Consider the following 23,854-nt stretch of genomic DNA (forward strand, 5'->3'; position numbering starts at 1 on the left):
GTTTTAAATTCCTTAGTGAAATGTCACCTGTTGTCGATATGAATATGTTACCACCCCCCCCCCCCCGTCCCCTTCAACAAGCCCCAGAAAAATCTCGACCAATGTCGCTATGAGTGAATTAGATAATTTCTAAACAGAGGGATTTCTTTTGTACTGTATGTTGATATACTTGCAATGCAAAATATGCAGTCAAGTTGATAAATTGTTTCAAAATTAAATAAAGACTAGGAAATGTCAGGAAAAAAGCCTTAAATACTTTATACTTGTGAACACAACTTGTGGCATGACACAGTGCATTATCTAATGCTTCAATATACGACAAGAAGAGAACTGGATTGTAGTTGGTCCCCTGCAAAACTCAGATACAAAATATTTTTCTATTTTTTGTAAAACACTTAAAGAACATCCTCTTTCGTCCTTCCCTTTGCTGATATGTTTGTTGTCTTTTTATTGTGCTTTAACCATATTTGTAATATATGGCACTTTTACTTTAAAAAATTCATACTAGAAAAGAAATGACAATATTAATGACACATAAGCAAGACAAAATATATATAAAATATATTTAACATTTAGACTTATACACATTATTACATTGTAAGGATTTCCAAAGCTTTAGTAAGTTCTAGACTTCTCTAGTAATACCAAATTGGAATTTCCTCCTGGAATAATCAACATGTTCATTTAATCTCTTCCTCCAAATTGTTCATGTTTTGCAGCATTACTCAAATATAGTTTTATCTAATTGCCGGTCCCAATCATTCGATAAAATTTTGTCCGGGTGGAAAACACATTTTTGTATAATTCTATATTTGGACAGTATATATATATATATATATATATATATATATATATATATATATATATATATATATATATATATATATATATATATATATATATATATATATATATATATATAGATAGATAGATAGATAGATAGATAGATAGATTCCAGGGAAAATAAACGTGTGTGTCTCTGTATTAATTTTATGGCAAATAGTTGCAGATGTCATTTGGTCTATAAAATTGAACTTCCAACAGATGTAACTCAAAACATATCTTCCTTATAGAGCACGACAAGGAAATTATGAAATGATGATGTATTGTGACTCAGTCATAAAGAGCTGTCGTACAGAGATGGATTTTAATTAATTTTCAACAGTTTGACTAAATGGAACGTGATATTAATCAATATTTTCCACCTGACAGTATCTTTAACGATGACAGTGAACTTTCTGATTTACCAGATGACAGTGGTTCTTCATTCCGATCAAGCGCAGAGGAAAAGGACGTGTATATTCCACGAGGAAATATATCAACACAAGTCACCAAACTGAATATAAGCAAGTATTTTTCTCAGAACAGTATTTTTTTATCAGACGATGAGGATGACAGTTTGGAAACAGAGCCTGTAACCAAACGGTTGACACCGAAATCTCCCCGGAGAAATGTCAATTTGCAAGACCTTCAGGATTTCCACGTATCGAAATACTCTGAACAAAAGGAAGATCCTAAGTCTCCAGCGAAAACTGTATTCAGCACTGAACTAGAAGTACCCAAAATACCAACAATAAAGATAGAAAAAACTGAAAATGATTTCCTGGATCAAGATTTATATGATACCCCGCCACCACCTCTCCCAAACAAGAAAAGACGTACACTGGATGTCTCGGGAGATGAGGGGGCGATGTACAGACAATCAGAAGGTGGTCAATATACAAGAAGGGGAAGCTGTCCAGGTTTTATTGGGACGTGGGAAAGAGATTCCCTGCTACACGAGAAGTACGATAATCTTCTGGCCAATGAGGGTTTAGGGTATTCAGAATATGAGGTTATATCAAATAACTTTTTTTGTAAAAGCAAAACACGAAAAAAGACATTAAAAGAGATGCTGTTGTCGGTATTTCCCAATCGTATATACCTTTCAACCAGTGATCCAGAAATTGACAACACAAAAGCACAATATAAGAGAGATTCAACTTTATCTCACACATCGAAATTACATGGCAAAAGATTGCATCATTGGACTGTGAAGGATAAAATTTGCTCTAAATACAGAGAAATTCGGTCAGCAGTTTGTGCAAAAGATGGACGAAGTAGTGGAAATCTCTTGGAATTGGAGTCTACATTTTGTGTTCCCGCGGGCTGCTCTAACGTGTCCTCGATAATACCATATGATTCTGGACAATGCTGGGTAGCGGCGGAGGCATCAGAAAGCATACTCTTGTATGACAGAAATGGAGACTTGATGGACTTCGTTAATGTTGGCTGTCCAGTGGACTCCCTAGCCACTGACAAAGATGGGAATGTATTCATGTCATGCCCGGATTTGAAACAAGTTCGAATGTTTGATCGTCACCGACACGTAAGTAAACTAGCATCTGTTTTCTTGTTAGAGAGAGAGAGATTGAGTGGTTGTTAAATATTAGACATGTTTTTAAATTAAACAATCAATGAAAGATATTTTGAATTCTTTGAAGATGAGAACTTTTCTGGATATGACGCAATACCCCCGAGGAATCGCCTATATGCGACTTGAAGACTCTATACTAGTATGCCGAAACAACAACAAGATAGCTAACGACCTTACAATGAAGGCATGTAATCCATTGAGAAAATATCCAATCCGTGGGCCAAAGTCAAGTAAACCACGAGAGAAAGATGTAGCTGAAAATATGTTTGGCTATCCTTTCCGAGTCTGTGTGAATGTTAACGATGACTGCATCGTATCTGATTTTGCTCATCGATCAATCACGGTTTTGGACCCCTCTGGAAGAATCCGCTTTACCTTCAAGTCATCCAAAGACTTTCCCATTCGAAACCGTCATTCCGTTTGTTGTGATCTGAAAGGAAACATTTATATATTTTCAAAAGGTACACCGAACATCTGTGTATTGGAACCGGGTGGCAATATCAAAGATTTACTTTCTTGTCAAGATCTCATTAATGAGTCCGTCTTTGCCTCTGTCTTTGATTCTGACGATTATTTATGGGTGGCTTGCATGGATGGATTCATCAAAATTTTTCGAAAAGATTTAAACCAGCAAAATCATAATTAATTTTAGTATTCTGGTATTCCAGAATATTCTTTCTATAATCCACATATATCATTGATTTGAATCTCTTGGTTTGTTATTTCATGTTCATTCGAGAATTTTAATTCATGTTGGTACGCGACAGGTTGCGAGCAGAAGGATGCAAATTTAGGTATGTGCTCGACACTTTTGGCCATTAAGCAGTGATGGTTCCTTTTCGTGCCAGCATCTTCTGCGACACGGACCTAGGTTTATAGGGTCTCCGAAGATCGGTCTCCAAATTTTAGATCTGAAATAAATCTTAATATTGAATTTATAAACATTATATATTCAGAAACTTTCAGATCCCTTTAAAATACAGAGAGAAATAAAGAAAGATTAAAAATACAAACATGGATTATTTGAGAGGGATTACTGCTTATATATAAACGTCATTATAAACAGGTTCGCTATTTTGTTTGTTCCACGCAGTGAAAATGCCGGTGAACTTGCCTTTTTTCTTTTAAATTTTGGAATTAGAGGAATGCATAGGAAATTCAATAAAAAGTAAATTAAATCAACAATTCAAATCTGCAAACAATCCAAAAACTAAAAAAATGAATGCAGGTTTTATATTATACAAAATTACATTTAGAAGTCTAAATGTCGTCTTACTGATTCATTCTTGCAAAATATAATTTCTAGGTTACATACATGTGTGCGTATATATTACTCTCTGTAAAAAAAGAATACTCAATAGAAGATTTTAAGGTGTTTTTAACTGTGCTGATACGCAGCAAAGATGCATGATTTACTGTCCTTTGGTAGCCACACTTTATTGTCGAGTCCAAGAATGACATTGTCACGGTTCTTATAGTATCAGTTTTATATATGTACATGTACTCTCGGTAACTGCATTAAAGAGAATGGTTTTGTAATTCTCTGCATTTATATATCTGTAAATAAATCATAGATATATTGTTTACAATGTTTACTGGAATGTAAATATAGATATATTAAACTGTGTTCGTTCCTACGGATATGAACTCCCTTTAATTTCGATTTTTCTGAAGTCTGTAAGTTTATTTAGGTCATGAGAACTTCTTGTGTGTGTGTGTGTGTGTGTGTGTGTGAAGGTACATGTCAAAAGTTAGATGCTATAAGCTGCCTCAATTACTATTTAATGACTCGGTCGTCACGGCAGCAGTTTCTTTTATTGCTTTGTACAACCATTGACAGTGATTGATTTTACATTAAGTATAATATAGTTTCTGCTCAGTCCCACAGGAATTATTTTTATAGAATTTCTGCTACATTTAAGGTATTTTTTCACAATCTGAAAAAAAAAATGTGTTTAAACATGGGTTAAATGCTACTTTATATACCATATTTTTGTAACATTGTGATTGTGGCAAATTAATAAAAATATTCATGTGTAATGCGTGATTTACTGCATCAGAGTAGAATATTAATTATAACCATGAGATTTTATTTATATTTTGTTCGATATGACCACTCTTTCCTTTTGTTCTGAAGCATTGAGTTTCGAGTTTCATCCTCTGTCTCAAATCCTCATAAGATTATTGAGACTTGAAAAGCAGTAGCAAATCAATCGTAATAGTGTTTATTATTTTATTTTTTCAACTATTCTGTACCTTATTTTCCAATGATCATCAAACTCTTTTGTATATTTTGATTTCCATTTTTTTTTCGTTTATTTAGGAAAAAAAAAAAAACATTGCTTCAATTTCGAATTTAAGTCAGAATAATGGATGATCAGTAGAATTATTTTAATATCTTTCATACAAGTATAGAAATGTTCTTATAGTACAATATTGTGAAGATTATTTGTGAAGTTTTCCAAAAATGCCGTTGCATATGTAATGGGTATGAAAAGTATCGGACTATATCCCCCAATATGTCCTTAATATTCCAAAATGAAGATCATATATCCCCGATCTTGGAATTTGGTTTGGGAGTTTAAGATATTTGGATATACTGAGTATTTCCTATCTTGTAATTTGGTTTAGGAGTTTTTGAAATCAGTTGTTTCTCCAGGAGGAAATAAACAGAGAAAATAAAAAATAATACGCTGATGTGAATACTCTCATAGACCCGGAAAGCATCCGTTTGTACTCATTCAAACGGGAAAAGAAATTCAGTTATACAGTCTTTGAATTTAATTTCTCTTATCCATTGCTGTTTCAGAGTATTTAATATAGTTTCGATTTTCGCTCAAATATGTTCAAATGTCTGTCAAACATATGGCATATCTTTGACCAAAATCCCCCTTTTTTGCTATGTGTTTAGAGGTGTTGTGAACTGTAGAGTTAAAAACCGAGTGCTATTCCGAGGATCATGAATCAGTCTTAACGTTTTTAGGTCACCTGAGTCACTCAGGTGACCTATTGCTATCCGTTATTGTCCGTCGGCGTGCGTCGTGCGATGTGCGTTAACATTTGAACATTTTTAGCTTCTTCTCTGAAACCGCTCAACCAATTTCAACCAAATTTGGCATATAGCATCTAGGGTGAAGGGGAACAAAAATTGTGAATTTCATGGTCCCTGCCCCCCTGGGGCCTGAGGGATGGGGCTAAAACCACCAAAATTATTGCAATCTTTAAAAATCTTCTTCTTTACTCCTGGACATCAAGCAGTCAAACTGTTGGCATCATTGTAATAAGCATTGAGTCCTCTACCAAAATTGTGAAATTCATGGCCCCAGGGTCAGGGGTTCTGGTGCTAGGGCGGGGCTCTATAGATCATATAGTGAAAGTGCATTATTTCTTTGAAAATCTTCTTCTCTGGTCCTGGGTATTAAATGAACTAACTAAGTATATAGTTATGATGAGTAAGAGTGCCTCTTCCAAAATTGTGAAATTCATGGCCCCTGGGTCTGGGGTTCTGGTGTTAGGGTGGGGCTCTATTGATTATATAGTGAAAATGCATTAATTCATTGAAAATCTTCTTCTCTGCTCCTGGGTATTAAATTCAGTAACTAAGTACATAGTTATGATGAGCAAGAGTGCCTCTTCCAAAATTGTGAATTTCATGGCCCCAGGGGCAGGGGTTCTGGTGTAAGGGCGGGGCTCTATTGATTATATATTGAAAATGCATTAATTCATTAAAAATCTTCTTCTCTGCTCCTGGGTATTAGATAAACTAACTAAGTACATAGTTATGATGAGCAAGAGTGCCTCTTCCAAAATTGTGAATTTCATGGCCCCTGGGTCCGGTGTTCTGGTGTTAGGGTGGGGCTCTATTGATTATATAGTGAAAATGCATTAATTCTTCGAAAATCTTCTTCTCTACTCCTGGGTATTATTGAAACACATTAAATACATAGTTATGATAATCAAGGATGCCTCTTCCAAAATTGTGAAATTCGTGGCCCCTGGATCAGGGGTTCCGGTGTTAGGGCGGGGCTCTATTGATTATAAAGTGAAAATGTTTTAATTCTTTGAAAATCTTCTTCTCTGTCCCTGGGTATTGTTTAAACAGACTAACTACATTGTTATGATATGCAAGGATGCCTCTTCCAAAATTGTGAATTTTATGACCCCAGGTTTAAGGGTTCTGGTGAGGGGGGGGGGGGGCTTCTATTGATTATAAAGTGAAAAAGCAAAATTTCTTTGAAAATATTCTTTTCTGCTTCTGGTTAAAAAAGCAAAGAAGCTAAGTGTATAGTTATGATGAGCAAGAGTGCTTCTTTCAGAGTAGTGAATTTCATGACCCCTGGGTCAGATGTGCTGGTGTGAGGGAGGGGCTCTTGATAATATAGTGAAAATGCATTAATTCTATTAAATAATCCTGTTTGCTCCTTAGTGTTAAGCAGATAAACAAAGTTATAAGTTATGATGAGCAAATTCATGGTCCCAGGGTCAGAAGCTCTGGTGTTTTTTTATCACTGTAAATAATGTACTTGAAAGGTAAATAGAATAAGAGAATTATGCAAAAACTTTTATTGTATAATACAAAAAGTACTTTCATTGTTTTAATGATTAGATAGACTTGTAAGTAGTAGATAAATAAAAATGAGACAAAAATAACTTGTCTTATTAAATGTTCATCAAAGACCAAGAGAGGCCAATGTAAGAGATTTCAACAAGGGATTAAAATAGTACAGAAGCATTGATAATTTGTTAATATACTGTATGGTGATAGTGATAAATGGGGAACAGATTAGAACCTAATTTATGAACTGTTAATGAATATTAAGACCAATTATTTTGTTGATCATGATCACCCTATTTTTTTTCTTTTGGGCAACAAAGTTTCACCTTTCAGTTCATTTTATACTCTATGAATCCTTTAAATTATTGTATCATACTCAGGTGACCGTTAAGGCCCTTGGGCCTCTTGTTTTTTATACTTATTATTTTTAATATAAAAAATACATTAAATTTGAAACTTCGTTTAAAAATGTTTCCTGTTTAGATTCTTAATTTCAATTTTGTCAGTTTTTAGTAAATATTCATGTTAATGAATAAATGAAATTTTGACTTAAGGAGTTTGCATCCTGATTCCGAAAGTCTTCAGAATTTTTTGTCAAGTATATTTTAAGTATCTATACATATAGCTCAATTAAAAATCAAAACAAAAATGGGGGTCAATACGCTTCTTTTGGTGCTACAGTACATTTAATATGACCCTTCTGCACTAAAACTGTTTCTTAAACATAAATCATTTCTTCGAAGATTTTCTTAAAATGTTTTTTTATCCAAATAAATCAATGGGACCAAATATACTTAATCCATCTTGAAAAGACACATTAAAAACTGTGACAAAAAAGTTTAAAATTACTTTGCATAATCAATTATTTGACCTTTCTGCACTCACAAATCAAAAGTGGGGGGTCTATAATGTAAATTTTTAGATATCTCTGAAAAAAAGTTAATTTTAAGTTAAAATTGGCCCTATTTTTTTCCTGGAATATATTTGCTAAATTTGTCATAATATGATGATATAATTCATAAAATTTGATTTAATAAAGATTTCAGGACCGGCATAAAACATTTCACTGCACGAAATAACTCTGTGTGCAGCCTGCATGAAAAAAATGGAATTCCAAACTTAACAGTACTGTAAATACTTCGAAAGAGGAAAATTGATCATTTTCTTCTAAAAAAGCCTTGCGCCACAAATTATAGTTCCTCACTTAATGCTTTTTGTATGAAATTTAATCGTGGGTTTTGCATTGAATATAGCTTATCTAGCATTGTAGAATCCAAATTTAATGTAAGAAATAAAATATGATGCAGATTTCTAGAAATAAAGGTCCAGACAAAAATCTGTTCAAAAGCTCAGGATCGAACCTCTTTAAGTCTAAGACTGATTCGTGATCTTGGGGACAGAAATCAGGCAATCAAAAATTTTTGGTGATATTCAACTTTTCATCATGCCGCTTTTCGCTTTGGGAAGCAGTTTTGAGAAAATATATTTTTTTTATGTTCTTTATATAGATAAAAATTTTGGCAAGGAAATATCTACCATGTTGATGAAGGATTGTGTCCATCCTTCTAGTTTGAAAAAAAATATTACTTGAGTACCGGGTATTCACCTCAGTAATTCACATTGTAGGCCGAAACAACAAATGTTTTGTATAAATAGGAAGTAGTTACATCAGAGACTAGATATAGATAGTATTTTCATGACTATCCGTTTATTTTTCGAACTTTAGGGAATTGAATAAATCACACCTAAAATGCAGAATTACAATCTAAATACAATGTAATGTATATATATTTTTGTACGGTACTATGTCCAATATATAACAGAAACATGACAGATAATGAATAGCAATAAAGAAATCAACGAAGATAATACTCTTGCTCAAGTCTCTATGTAACAAACTAAATTTTGCCCTTAAGATACCCCTATCGTGTGATAATAGATTTATCTTTATCCTGTGGGGAGCCCCTCGGTTAGCAATTTTATCTACCTGAGAGCTCGTGTTCGGGTAGTACCCGGGAAATTACAGCCACGATTAGACCTGTTTGGCTTGTTCTGAAGTAGCCGGGGCGGGTGCTCAAAAGTACATCAGGTATTTACGGGATTGAAAATGTAATTTGTAAAATATGTTTGTATAGTTAGAATCTACATATTTAGTATGGTTGTGTTTTTTTTTTTTACTATTTTTCCCCAGGGTCCTATTTCCTCGGGCTTTCGTCCCGTTGCTAAAATGACACAGGTCTTGGGCGGGGTACTTAAATTCCATTGATACAATAGCCAGTCCAGGGCGAGAGGGAGAGTCTTGGTTATGCATTTACAACAGCACATGTGAGAGAGAGTCAGATACGGCAGCCCTGACGGACAACTCGGGACCAGCATTTATAAAGTTATGTGTTCAAAAGAATTCCACTCTTTGAAAATTATATTGATTAAACCAAAAGAAAATCCACACAGCATTATGAAAGTTTAGGAAACAGTGATTTATGTGTTATTTGTGAATTTATATTCAATGTTTCATTTGTGAAAATTACGTGTGAGGAAATTCAACACCAAAATTCTGAAAATGTTAAGCAGAGGTGCTGTGATTAGTTAACCCTACTTTCCAGGACACTTCCTAGGACGGTCTGCAGATAGACATTTCATTTCTATTATTTTTAATTATTTTGTTGTAAAAAGTTATTTTTGTTTTGTTTATTAAATTTTGTTAAAATTTCAGTTTCTGGTTTCCTTGATTTATTCGGGTTCTAAAGGTGTATAACCCACATCTCAACACTCTAGGTGTTTTTTTTAAATAAATATTTATTCAATTTTGTATTGCTGTCCTCTGCTCTCTACCATAGTTAAATGTTATCAAACATAGAAGTTGATTTGTACTTGATTCCTTTTGCCCCTCCCCCGGAATTTTCAGTGTTATAAATGTTCTATCTAAAGGCAACGAAAAAATGACCTAGGAAACACCCCCATCTCCCCCCGGAAAACGAACCCTTCTTAAAATGGTAAGGAGCGTCATGTATCAGAAGAAAATTACAGTGTAACTTAGGAAAGTTCCGCCCCCTCCCCCCACCCCCGAAATAGGTGTTTCAGGTTTGGGCAGGTTGTTTACGTGCTTGATTTGGCTTGACAAACAAATTTTCGAGTCTGAGATTTGTTAGAGTTGATGTGGACCCAATTGTAAAACTTTGATCGCCAATTGCTTGCCACTCTAGCCCCGGGGGTCATGATTTGAACAAACATGAATCTACACTACCCGAGGGTGCTTCGATACAAATATGACTTATCATTGATTTGCTGTTCTTAAGTTTTTTTAAGATTTCCCCAGACAATCCTGTGTAAAATTTGATCGCTTATTGTGGCCCCACCCTGCCCCGGGGGTCATGATTTGAAAAAAAAACTTGAATCTATAATACCTGAGGATTCTTCCATATAAATATGACTATTCGTGGCTTTGCTTTAGAGGAAGACTTTTAAATACTTTCCATGTATATTCCTTTGTTTGTTTGTTTGTTGTTTTTAACGTCCCTCTCGAGAATTTTTAACTCATATGGAGACGCCACCACTTGCAGGTGGAGGGCTGCAAATTTATACCTATACTCGGCAATCAGGGCCATTGAGCAGTGAGGGATCTTTTTCGTGCCAACACCTACTGCGACACGGGACCTCGGTTTATACTGTCTCATCCGAAGGACCAGTCTCCACGTACCGCAGTGTATTCGAACCCGCGACATAAGGATCAGTTCTTTACTCCGCGACTCTAGAGCAGACGCTCTAACCAATGCGCCACGCGGGCGACTACTGGAGAATATATTCCTCTGTAAAGACTTTTAAAAATTTTCCCTAAATATTCTTTTGTAAAACTCTGATTGCCTATTGTGGTTCAACACAACCTTCAGGGGTCATGATTTCAAAAAAAAATGAATCTACACCATGTAGTAAAGTTTTTACCTAAGTTTTATCTTATTTGGCTTAGTGGTTCTTGGAAAGATTTTTTTGTCCCATCACCCAAGGATGATTTGTGGAAAGTTTGGTTGAAATTAGCCCTGAGGTTCTGTAGAGGATATCGAAAATGTGAAAAGTTTACAGACAGACGGAAAGACAGCCAGGTGGACAAGATGTGATCAGAATAGCGCACTTGAGCTTTTAGCTTAGGTGAGCTAAAACCGTATCAAAAGACAGGTCCCAGATTAGTGCTAATTAAATGAAAAATTGTAATATTTCCTCGTTTCAAATTTTTTGTTGTTGTTTAACATCCCTCTCAAGAATGTTTCTCTCATATGGATACGACACCACTTGCCGATGGAGGGCTGCAAATTTTAGCCTACTCGGCACTCAGGGCCATTAAGGAGTGAGGGATCTTTTTCGTGCCAGCACCTACAGCGACACGGGACCTCGGTTAATACGGTCTCATCCGAAGGACCAGTCTCCACGTCCCGCAGTGGGATTCGAATCCGCGACGTTAGAATCAACACCTTACTTTGCGACTCTAGAGCAGACGCTCTAACCACTGCGTCACATGGGCGACTTTTTCAAAATTAAAGTACAACAAACTACATATACGAAATTCAATTGCAATAAACCCTATGACCTTTGATTATTTCCGTGTTTAAATTAAATAATTCTTTGTTAAAAGTATATCGTTTTGTAAGAAAAGTATGAATTTTCTGTCTTCTACAAATGCAAAAAAATTCAGCAATGGAATTTCAGTAATTCGCATTGAATGTGTACTATATTCCAATCGTACTGATCAGGAAGCTGTTCTGAACAAAAAGTTACGGTCCTTATTCTCAGCGAAGACACATATCAGAGAGTTAGCTGACAGTGTGGCTACTATCCCCATCATCATCTTTAGTAGATCCCTACAAAGTGCAGAGGTGAATGGCGAAGAGCACATGTCAACCCGGTCTTCAAAAAAGGTGATAAATATAAGGCTGAGAACTATCGACCCATCTGCCTTACAGGCATCTGCTGCAAGCTTATAGAACACATTGTCACCAGCCACACTAGGCAGCATGCAGACCTTAACAACATACTATACCCGCTCCAGCACGGATTCCGTAGGAAAAAAATCCTGCGAAACTCAATTGTCGAGTTTATAAATGATATAACAGTCCACATGGCTTCCGGAAAGCAGACAGGTATATTGACTATAGATTTCTCCAATGTTTTTGATTAAGTTAGCGATAGGCTCTTCTTCTATAAACTCCAACACTACGGGATCCAAGGCAGCGTGAACAACTGGCTAGCCCCTTTTTAACAGAACCCAAGCTGTAGTTGTTGATAGGGAAAGCTGTCTAGCTACGTCAGTTTTGAGTCTGGAATGCCCCAAGGTCGGTACTTGAGTCATGCTTATTCTTTTTCTACGTAAATGATATGCTAGAAGGTCACAACACTACAGTCAGACTACATGTATTTGCCGATGATACTATCAAATATCACATTTTATATCAGAATCGGACACCGAAACACTCTAGTCCGACTTAATAAACTGAGCATTTGGGAAAGGCGGTGGAAATGGAATTACATCAGGGGAAGCCTAATGTTCTATCAATCAGCAGGAATACCAATCCGATACACCACCTATATAGACTTCTGTATATGGCCATACCCTTGAATATGTAAAGAGTGCGAAATACCTCGGATGTCTCATGCACCCTTGAGATGGAATAACCACATAAGCAATATCTTTGTCGAAGCTATCTAGACCTTGGGCTCTCTCCATCAGCTCGACATCCAAATAGGAGAGTGCATACAAGTCACAAATCAGAACTACACAATCGAATAAGAGTGACTAATCACAAGTACTCATATTTTTCTCGTACCATTAAAAAGTGGAACGACTTACCTTCGGGAATTGTGAAACCTTCAAGACTCAAGTGTCTACCCAATTATTCTAAAGACGAACTGCTAATTTAATCTTTTAATTTTTAATATTTTACGTATCATGCGTACCACCAACACAAAATAATCAAGAAGATGATTGTGGGCAAAACCAGATTTAGAAATTATGCGGTACCGGACATTTCCCTGGCGCTTCATCTTTACCACTGTCCTTTAGACATTGAAAATGAAATCACAGATTTTCTTCATGCATTTGCGCAGTGGTATAGAAATTGAAAGGGGGTATTTCAGTTTTAATAGTCATTACAAAAGCACTTGGCTTTGAAAATCAAGATCAACTACTACGAATATGTTTTAGTTGTTTCAGATTTTTTTAAGAGAAGAAAAGAAAGTATTGAGTAATATATATGTCAGTAAATAAAGATGATTAACTGCAAAATAGAATATAATTCAGATGCAGTTTATTTATTATTTTTATACATATTTCAGACTCTGTACCAAATTCTTAAAGAAAGAAGAGAAAGGACAAATGAGAACATCGAATTCAGTGCATCTGAGACAACAGAAACGTCACAATAGACAAAATCACGGAGGAGGTCCACTCTGCAATGGTATCCGAGAAGAAATCTGCTACATCACCACTGTTACTTCAAGTTTAACAGAAAGTCACCAAGTCAAAGCGCTGCCAAGTTTCAATCCAAGTTTCTCAACGGACCACGCGAATTCAAGTCTCATTTCCAAACGCGACTATGTCTACAGTGCCTATTGCTGTTCATTTTGTAGGATGAGAAAAAAACATTTTTTTAGCTCTTGGTGGAAAGTGAATACATCTTTCTATGAGCCTCTACCCAGGCATCACCATTGGTTGCCTTTACAATCTTAAAGGATGCAGTTTTTCATTGCACCAATTTGTGTGATAAGATCCCTTAATGAGTGGCTGTGAGTTTCTCAACTTTGCCTCACCAGCTGACCCTGACAGATCATTGCTTTCATGGATATTGATCTCGGGATGCACACTCACGATAAAAATTGGTAGGAAATTTACCTACTTATAAAAACATTCGAGGTGAGATTCCTAATCTTTGATTACCTTCAATTTGATTTTGGTGAAGACTTTATGTTCACTATCATACTGGCAAATTTTCATTAGCTGATTGGGAGTAGAAAAGATTTTTAAAGAAAAATTGATCAACTTAGACACACACTGGGGCTCGGCTCGGGCGCGTGTAAACGGGGAGTATGAAGCAAAAAGGAGACAATGAAGTTCAAATATATAACAAGCAAGTGCGCTTCAAATATATAACAAGCAAGTGCGCTTCAACATAAATTGTGAAATTTATAATTCCAAAATAAACTAGCCGTCACGGGAGCTCAGTCGGTAGAGCGCTCGCTCCGTGATCGGAAGGTCGTGTGTTCGAATCACGGCCGCAACTGACCTAAGTCGATAAAAAAAAGGTAGCAACTATTCCTTCGCCAATCGCCCGGCTCTTTGAAGTGAAAGCTGTGGGTCTTTCGGATGAGACCTTAAAAAACGAGGCCCCGTGTCACGGTAGGCGTTGGCACGATAAAGAACCCTCACTGCTCAATGGCCCTGAGTGCCGAGTAAAGGTCCAAATTTGAAGCCCTTCACCGGTATATGGTGACGTCTCTATATGAGTGAAAAATTCTCAAACTGGACGTAAAACGCGCACAATCAATCAAAAATAAATATACTTTTGACGTACAGATCCCAATGCGTAGCATATATATATATATATATATATATATATATATATATATATATATATATATATATATATATATATATATATATATATATATATATATATATATGAAGTATATATATATATGAAGTATATACCAGTAATGAAAATTGAAATCCATCTTATTTTTTTTTAATTAGTAACCATCTAAACCAAGTAGTCGCCCGCGTGGAGCGTTGCTTAGAGCGTTTGCTCTAGAGTCGCAGTGTAAGGAGTTCATCTTTGCGGGTTCAAATCCCATTGTGGGACCGTATAAACCGAGGTCCCGCGTCACAGTTTGTGCTGGCATGAAAGAGATCCCTAACTGCTCAATGGCTATGATTGCTAATTGACTATAGGTCTAAATTTGCAGACCTTCACCGGTAAGTGGTGGCGTCGCCATATGCATGAAAAATTCTCGAGAGTGACTTTAAACAACAAACAAACAAACTAAACCAAGTGTATACTTATAACATAATAAATGCCTTAACATAAACTGTGAGTTTCATGACACATGCTTTAGGTACTCATACCCCAGGTTTGGTCTAGATTTATGATCTCTGCCTAATGTTTTGTGTACTAGGATGTGGCTCTATGCAGAATGTTGTGGGCGGGACTATGTAAAGTTTATATTATAATTGTCGTGTAACCGAGTTAATAATTGATATTAACTCATTATAGTACATGTAATAAAGTCTGACGCTTTACTTTGTAATCAGGTGACAGCAATGAACATAATGAATAAACACATATGGGATGAGTCCAGGCATACATGCAGGATTAACAACACAATGTTGACAAACAATACAGGTAATCAGGAAAACAGGAATACATGTTCCCAGTAAGACATTAGGACCGGACTGAGCTGTAAACACTGGACGTCACGTGGCATGTTACCTTCAAGGTAGCTCAGTCGGTAGAGCGCTCGCTCCGTGATCGGAAGGTGGTGTGTTCGAATCACGGCCGCGACTGACCTAAGTCGATAAAAAAATAGCAACTGTTCCTTCGCCAAGCGCTCGGCACTTTTAAGTGAAGGTCCTTCGGATGAGACCTTAAAAAACCACGGTAGGCGTTATCACGAAAAAGATCCCTCACTGCTCAATGGACCTGAGTAAAGGTGTAAATTTGAAGCCCTCTGTATGAGTGAAAAATTATCGAACAACATACAATCAGTCAATCACGTGACATGTCCAGTGAATGAGTAGACCAGGGTCATAGGTCATGTATACATAGAAGTAGTTAGAGGAAAACAAATAAGGTAAACCTAACTTTACTACATTCTTGCCCGTTTTGCTTAAAAGGACACGACTATATTATAAAATACATATGGGGATTAAACAATGTTAGTTGGTCAAAACAGTATTTAGACCTATGATAACAATGAATAATGATGGACATTCTACACAAACTTGGTTGAAAAATATCCAGACCCAAAATTCTGCAGAAACCGTCATATGTGTAGAACACCACAAAGAGTTTTAACAGTAATGCAACTGACGGCCATTCTGGACCGTTTCAATAGTTGATGTACAGGAACTTGTAGCTTTCCAGCTACGGGGCTGGCAACGTCACCAATGAAATCCGGGGTGTTGAAATCTTCTCCTCCTCCTGGTTTCACGTGTGGAGAATCTGTTTCCAAAAGAATCCGGTTCAAAGGGACGGACTAAAGGCTTGCAATTTGGTCAGCACTATAGTTCTCAACAGCACAAGTGAAGCCGAAATGGACCAATTCCGAGTCTCCCACAAAGCAGTGGACATGAATGGGCTGATCGTACTCGAAAAATCTCTATAGGATCAATGCAACATGCATGCATGTCTGATGGAGTTCCTCTGAGATGTAGAATCAACACTTTGTCTTTACGTACAAGGGAGAGTGCTTTCCGAAAAATGTTTTTATGGTGACTCCACAGCTTTACAGGAACTGTTCGGTGCAAACCAATTTCCCCTAAACCAACAATACATGGGGAGTCCAGTTAATTCCTTATGTGGTGATACCTCGCCTCTGTGAGTTCGTCAGTATACTTAGGATGCACATCTAGAGCTATACTCCAAAGTCCACAAGGATGCACGTATCCTGGATGTGTTGAGGGCTCACTATAAATAATCACGCCTCCTATAATTTACTCATCTAAATTTGGTTGACAATTACTCTGCTTGGAGTAGGTGAGAATATCCTCCACAGCATTTCCAGTAGAAAAGGAGCGTCTCCAGATTCGAGAACAGGCTCTGTCCAAATGGAAATGACTATCAAAGGCCTTGTCTACAGCTGGATTGGAATCATATACTTCATGCACAATGTTAACGTCAGATTGGTTAAATGTATATGGTAGAGGTTGACGTGGGATCTCAACGTTAGAACCATAGCCGACATCAACAACTGTAAACTCGTCCTTGGTAGCAACCTGGACATCCTCAGTGTTTGTTGGGGATGATGTGTAGCTTGTAACACGTCCATGTGCACGAAACTTCGCGCTGCTAAAGTGAACAGTAGAGCAACCAAACATCTCCAGTCAAGGAGAGCAGCTGGGTAATTGATTGATGACAGCTTGAAACCCTCAGATGGTTTGGTCCATCCCTGATAAGAACAGAATCTCTTCATGAATGACACAGAATCCAGATGAACCACTGAATTTGGAGGAATCATCTTGGAGCAGTTCAAATAGTCTACCGCTGCATATAAATCAGTATTTTGTCCTAGTGCAATCTTCAACACAGACTCTAACTCAGCAATCTGGAGTTGACAGAAGGCAGATTCATTTGACGAACGTAATGGCTTAATGCCGTTGAAAATCTTAGGAAGACTGGTTCTTTGCACGTGACACGTGACGTTTGATCTTTCTCTCCCTCTTCTCAAATCCTAGATATGGGCACTTTTGAAGAAAAACTGAAGGACAAAGAGTGACTGAAAGGTCTTGTAGTGGACTATCATTGTCAAGGCGCACTCGCTCCGAAGAGTGTTCAGTGTTCACTTCCTTGGTTACAACAACGCGAACAATATTGGGCTTCTTCGAATCGGTTCGAGTAGGTGTCTTGAACGGAAGAGTCTTTTTCTTCGACAATCGAGACTTCTTATTTGATGAAGAACAATCTTGATCCACCGTATCACGAATAACGGAAGTTCCTTCAGAAACATGCACATCGGAAGAGTCCTGTTCACGTAGAAAACATTCTTTATCCGCCGTGTTATGAACTAGAAAGATTTCCGCCATACCATGTACTAGTACTTCGGAAGAATCTTGTCTCTGTGGCATGTCCATCACAGGGGGCACGTCTGGAACATTTGGTGCACAGTCAACTGCATTCTCAAGCACAACTTGCAGGTCTGGGTTAGAGCGAAGGCAAAAGTTCACGCACATCCCCTCTGAAGTGGCAGATGAAAATGTGACTGACGGATGCACTTGTTTCTTAGTTGAAGACTTATGACTTGTGACGGCAAGTGATCATCGATCTATCGCCATGAACAAAAGATAGTACTACACTCCCTTCTGGTCGTCTCTATCCACCTTAAATCTCTCGAGTCCTTAGTCAGTTGATATTGCTGAACAATTATGTCGCAGATGGTGTTGAGAGATATTCTTTCGTTGAGAAGAGCAAGATCATACACCAGTCTCTTTAGATCGACTAGACTTCTCAATGATGTACTCCTTCTCACAAAGTTGACATGAAGTTAACCTCTTTCCTGGTGAATAACTCTTTTGGATCTCTCTGACTTCCATGATCTCTTACGAGACGCCATTGTATACAATAATATAATATATAGAGAGATTTATTGAAGTAATAAGAGACTGTATAGATTGACAGACAAACATATTAAAAATATTTTATTACGTTATATTGACATGACCCTGGTTCAGAACCATATGTTATTTTGTAGTTAATAGATATTTATGAACACTTTACGCTAGCAGTCTCTACAATGTATTTTATCAACAACAAAATGTAGTCATCCAATGACATACTAAACTGAACTGAAAACTAAAATTCTAGTATTATTATACCTCATTATCTACCAATCTAACGTGTTGTCAGATTGGTTCTAGACAGTCACGTGACAGGGCCATAAAACGTCATATTTCCCTGTCGTCTACATGCTTTTCATCATGTTCAACCTCTTCGGAGACCTCGTCCATTTCACCGCAATACTTATTGTTCATTGAACGAAAACTCTCGAGAGCAGCTGAAGTCAGTAGAAAGATTACATCTCTCAAGCAGTGACGAAATATTAGCGATCTTCTGTCTAATAAGTATAATTTTAAAAAAAAACAAAGAAATCGTAGATAATTATCTGTGAAGTGTCCAAGGGACTTCAGTAAAGTGTTTCAGTAACTTTTTTTTAATAGAAAGTGAATTTGAGAACGGTGCCAGATTTGAAAGTTTGTGTTTATTTTTATAAACAATTTATTGCATGAATGTTCGGAAAATGTGAAGATTTTTTCATCCATGAAAAATCATACTAGTATTCTCCTCGGGTGAAGCCCTCGGGGAATATGATTTTTCTTGGATGAATAAATCTTCATATTTCCCTCACGATCATGCAATAAATGTATGATAAACTGAATGATTGAATTTAGATTTGACAATTTAAATTGGACTCAAACCACCTATGCTGTACTTTTATAATCACCAAAATTCATTGCTATACCCTTGTGAACAATTTTATTGATCAAGTAATCTAGTCTGATTGAGAATTCTGGAATTTGGAATTCAATGATCCATAGTTCAGTGCTCCTTCCCTTCCAAGGGCCTCAATCATCTTCAAGATAGACTTCATGTCAGAGTTCACAGACACTTTGTAGTCCTTTTGTACATCCTGGTGATGCTTGGCATACGCCTCTCCACACTGACAACTTCATTGACCACTTTCTTGCTGCTATAGTATGTTTTGGTGACTCTTGTGTTGCCAGCAGAGCCTATATGTATCTAGATATCTTCTGTTGTAACACTGTGTCTGTGCTTTTGGTTTACACAATAACTTGTAGGGAGCAAGTCTTCTAGATCAACAACATCCCACCAGTCTTTGTCAGACATATCTACAACTTCTACGGCATCAACAGCATGGACTCCCTATTCCTGTAGCTCACAGGTGGTAACAGTGGGCTCCAATTTGTCTGGCATTGGCTTTGTTAACAGCAAATGTAAACTTTAGCGAAATGTAGACTGATAGCCTTCAGACAGTTTGGATGCAAGACTCTTGTCTGGAGTCTTACCTGGTCCCCTACAAATTCTGAGTCCTCATCACTGCTTTTGTCATCATTTTGGTATGAAACTTTAGTCTTCCCTAATTTATCCAGACTCTCGGGCATGCTTTGAGATGTGAAAAGAGAGTTCCTCTGTTTTGTGGGTTTGCTCAAATTGTGTCATGATCTGTTGAAGAGTTGTCATCTATTTCATGCATGGTTCAGGTCATGACTGTTCAGACATTACAAATTCTCTGGATTTCGTAGAGAGATGGATGGTTTTTCATCATCCTGTCCATTGGCACTTCCATTTTCATCTCCATAGTGACAACCATTACAATCCTCTCCATTATCATTACCTTCATCTTCAATAGTACTTCCTATACCACCTAAATCTGACCCAGGTGTCTGGTTGTTTCCATAAGCTGACTCCGTCTGATTTACTGAAGTTAGCTTGGCTCCTCCATAGGGACACTGCTAAAGGGACACTGATATCTGATGTCAGTCTTTTTTTTTTGAGGAGATGGAGATCTTATAACCTTTGTACCAAGCTGACAGAAGAACTATGTTTTTTCATAGTTGTCTCCTCACTGTATCTGGTTTTCATCTTACTTTCTATGATTCGAGGTCCGTTGCGGGAAAAATAGGACAGTCACCAGAACATATGGAATCTGTCAGAGGAGTCCTATTTGAGTATAGATGTTTCAAATGATTCATCATATTGGTCTCCGAATGGTGAATCATACTTACATTCAATTTTCAACTTGGCAAAGCACATTGTTAGGCATTTGACCCTTAGGTGGTGCTGAATGGAAAACTTTCAAAGGTATCAGTTTTTCTAGGAATTAATGTGACTACTCGGCGTCGCCCGATACGGAATCCGGATAGGGCCTTGCAGTTCACTATCACACCATTGAGCATTGTATTGTCGCGCCATCGCATCATCGTCATCGCACCATCGCTTCATGGTTATTGCTTCATCGTCATCGCACCATCACTTCATTGTACTATCGACCCAAACCTCGATAGTGCGATGATGCGATAGTGAACTACATGGCCCTATCCGGATTCCATAGGATAGGGCCATGCTGTTCACTATTGCACCATCGAACATCGAGTAGAGGGTCAATGGCGCGAAAATGCGATGGCGCTATAACGATGAAGCGATGGTGCGATGACGATAAAGCGATGTTGTGATGACGATGATGCGATTGCGCGACAATGCGATGACGATGGTGCTATAGCAAGATAAAGCAATAGTGAATATCGCTTCATCGTCATCGTATCATCGCGCCATCGTCATCGCAATCGCGTCATCGTATTATCGTCATCGCATTATAGCGCCATTGCATCATCGTCATCGCACTATCGCTTCAACGTCATCGCACCATCGCTTCATCGTCATTGCGTTATCACATCATCGCAATATCGATCGATCCAAACCTCGATGGTGCGATGATGCGATAGTGAACTACATGGCCCTATCCGGATTCCACAGATACGAGTGTCGGTGTCGCCCGCGTGGCGCGGTGGTTAGAGCGTCTGCTCTAGAGTCGCGGAGTAAGGAGTTGATCCTTACGTCGCGGGTTCGAATCCCACTGTGGGACGTGGAGACCGGTCCTGCGGATGAGACAGTATAAACCGAGGTCCCGTGTCGCAGTAGGTGCTGGCACGAAAAAGATCCCTCACTGCTCAATGGCCGTAAGTGCCGAGTATAAGACAAAATTTGCAGCTCTCCACCGGCAAGTGGTGGCGTCTAGAAAAATCCTCGAGAGGGACATTAAACAACAAACAAACAAACGAGTGTCGGTCGATCTTTTTTTCAGCCGACTATACGAGAAAAATTTGGTCGTCGACCTTCGGCTTAAATGTGACCTAGGTAAAAAAAAAAAAGTACATGTACATGTTATAAAAATATATTAATTGGAAATTTCTGGATATATCTAGTATGTTAATTTTAATCTTTATGAAAAACAATTCATTTATCAATGTAAGGTTTTGTTAACAAATATAAATGAAGGGAAAATTAAGTTCTTCTAGAATATTGCCTCCCAAGAGAAGCTACAGTACACTTAACATTTTCATTCACAATTATAATCGCTAAACTTTAGTGACATCGTCCTTTGTAAGATTAGATTTACTATAATGAAATTCAGCTACATGCCAAATTTCAGATATTTCTTTTAAAATTAAGTATTCATTTTAATGTGTCATTTATTTATTTAGCGCAAAGTGAGATAAAGAAAAATTATGTTAAAATGGAAAATGAAAGAATAGAAATAAAAATGATACAATACAAATGAACAATTATACAAATGAACAATTAAAGAATAAAAATGGATGATAATAGAATAAAAATGTCATTATAGAATACAAATGGAAAATTATGCAAATGGAAAAGATCGAATATTGCAACATTTAAAGTGAGATCGAATATTGCAACGTTTGAAGTGCCATGCATGACATGTTCATGTTTGCATATATTTTGTTTTTTACATTGAGAGAGTTGTCCTTCTTTTAGCATAAAGACGATCTTCATGCCCTGTATCAATTTATACCTGAAACGTAATGAAGATAATCAGTTGATTTTTTTTCAAAAACTATTTTAACAATATATATTAACAATATATACATACTACATGTAGTTGAGGGTAACATTGAAAATTTTCACCCAAAGAAAACCGTTAGCCGAGGTTGACAATGACTTTCTTGGGTAAAAAAAAATTTAATGTTACCCTCAATTACTATCTTAAACAGAATTTTTAATCAAATAAAGGTTAAGCGTGCGCGCATAGATTTTTTGGAATATCATCTGTCGTCAAGCAATGTTGACTGATATATATATGCGAAGTTCTATCTCCCTGGAAGGCGTAGTTTCATCATTCAGAGGGTACCAATGTGTTTAACAAATGTTTCTCGGCAAATCAAATTCAGATTATTTACATTGCAACTTGGTGTTCATAAATAAAAGAAATTATATGTATATTTTGTGATCTAGTTACAAATACATTCGTATCTGATTTATATCAAGGCAAATTCAAATTGTTGAAGTTTTCTGAAGAAAAAAGAAAAAAAAATACCGTGTTTACCTAAATAGAGAAAAATTGTGACTTTCGAATATATTCGAACTGCAACCTTGCCTAATGAGAACGCCCATGACGGCACACTTGGTGTTTAGATGCGGGATCCTCCCACTCCAGATTGAAACATGCCCGTAGGAACCGGGGGGGGGAGGTCTGCTACCAGGAAATTTGGCAGTATATATTATTCAAGAAGAATATAGAAAATGAAGCTAACTTACGGTTGTGCCCCATTGATAATAATGCCTGAATTTGTTTGGTCCCCCCCCCAATCGGAATTGCCTCCTACAGGCCTAATTTGAAACAAACCCTCCATAAAATGGGGACGAATTCAGTAGAGGAAAAGGGAATTTACAGAGACAAGTGCGAACAAAGGAGGAAGATTCCCCATTGTTTCTCCAAGAAACCATGTGGTTGTGGAGAAAAAGGGCAGACAAGTGGAAAGACAGTAACTAAGAGAGCAGCAGTGATGGAGAACCAAGTGGTTCCGGACTGGGATCTGATCATCCCAGTGTAGTGGAGAGGGCCACAGCACTGAAACAGCTGACGATGAGAAGACGGAACCATGCATCTTCTCCACCAGGATGTATACAGGTGAAAAGGTAATTACATGTACAATAGTGGCTGACTTGGTCAGGGTTTCGTGCCTGATACTTTTAAAACTATTTATTACAATAATGGTTGGGTTTGACTTGCATTTTCAAGTTACATTGAATTAATGGTTTCAATAGTGGGAATTCTTCCAACATGGTGCTGGGTTTGAAATGCACTCTCAACAACTATTGAAATATTTAATAGCCCCTACCTGAGGGACCTTTAGGTTTCTTCCTGCTTTGTCTGTCTGTCAGTCTGTCTTAGTTGGTTTTCTGCACTTTGTCCTACAAGCTTGCAGATACTGAGATAATTTATAGATGAGAGTTTATCTTCACGTCCGCTTCGGTGATTTTTGAATTATGGCCTTTTAAATTTTTTTTTTTAGAGAACCAGATTACATTTGCCAGTAGGGAACTAGTATTGTTTATGCAACATTTAGACTGGTATTGCCTGTCTAT

The 23,854-nt window shown here is 37.2% G+C and overlaps 1 protein-coding gene across 1 annotated transcript; it reads left to right on the forward strand.

The window, feature by feature from the left end:
* Positions 1–1,171: 1,171 nt before the first annotated feature.
* LOC133183426 (uncharacterized) lies at positions 1,172–3,259 on the forward strand. The gene is made up of 2 exons (XM_061318386.1): positions 1,172–2,368; positions 2,484–3,259. Exons 1-2 carry the CDS (start codon positions 1,175–1,177, stop codon positions 3,060–3,062), a joined length of 1,773 nt encoding a protein of 590 aa, XP_061174370.1. The 5' UTR covers positions 1,172–1,174; the 3' UTR covers positions 3,063–3,259.
* The last annotated feature ends 20,595 nt before the right edge of the window (positions 3,260–23,854 follow it).

Source organism: Saccostrea echinata, unplaced genomic scaffold, assembly GCF_033153115.1.
Source record: "Saccostrea echinata isolate AGI-Se365-2 ecotype Australia unplaced genomic scaffold, CSIRO_AGI_Sech_v1 ptg000009l, whole genome shotgun sequence".
Lineage (NCBI taxonomy): Eukaryota > Metazoa > Mollusca > Bivalvia > Ostreida > Ostreidae > Saccostrea > Saccostrea echinata.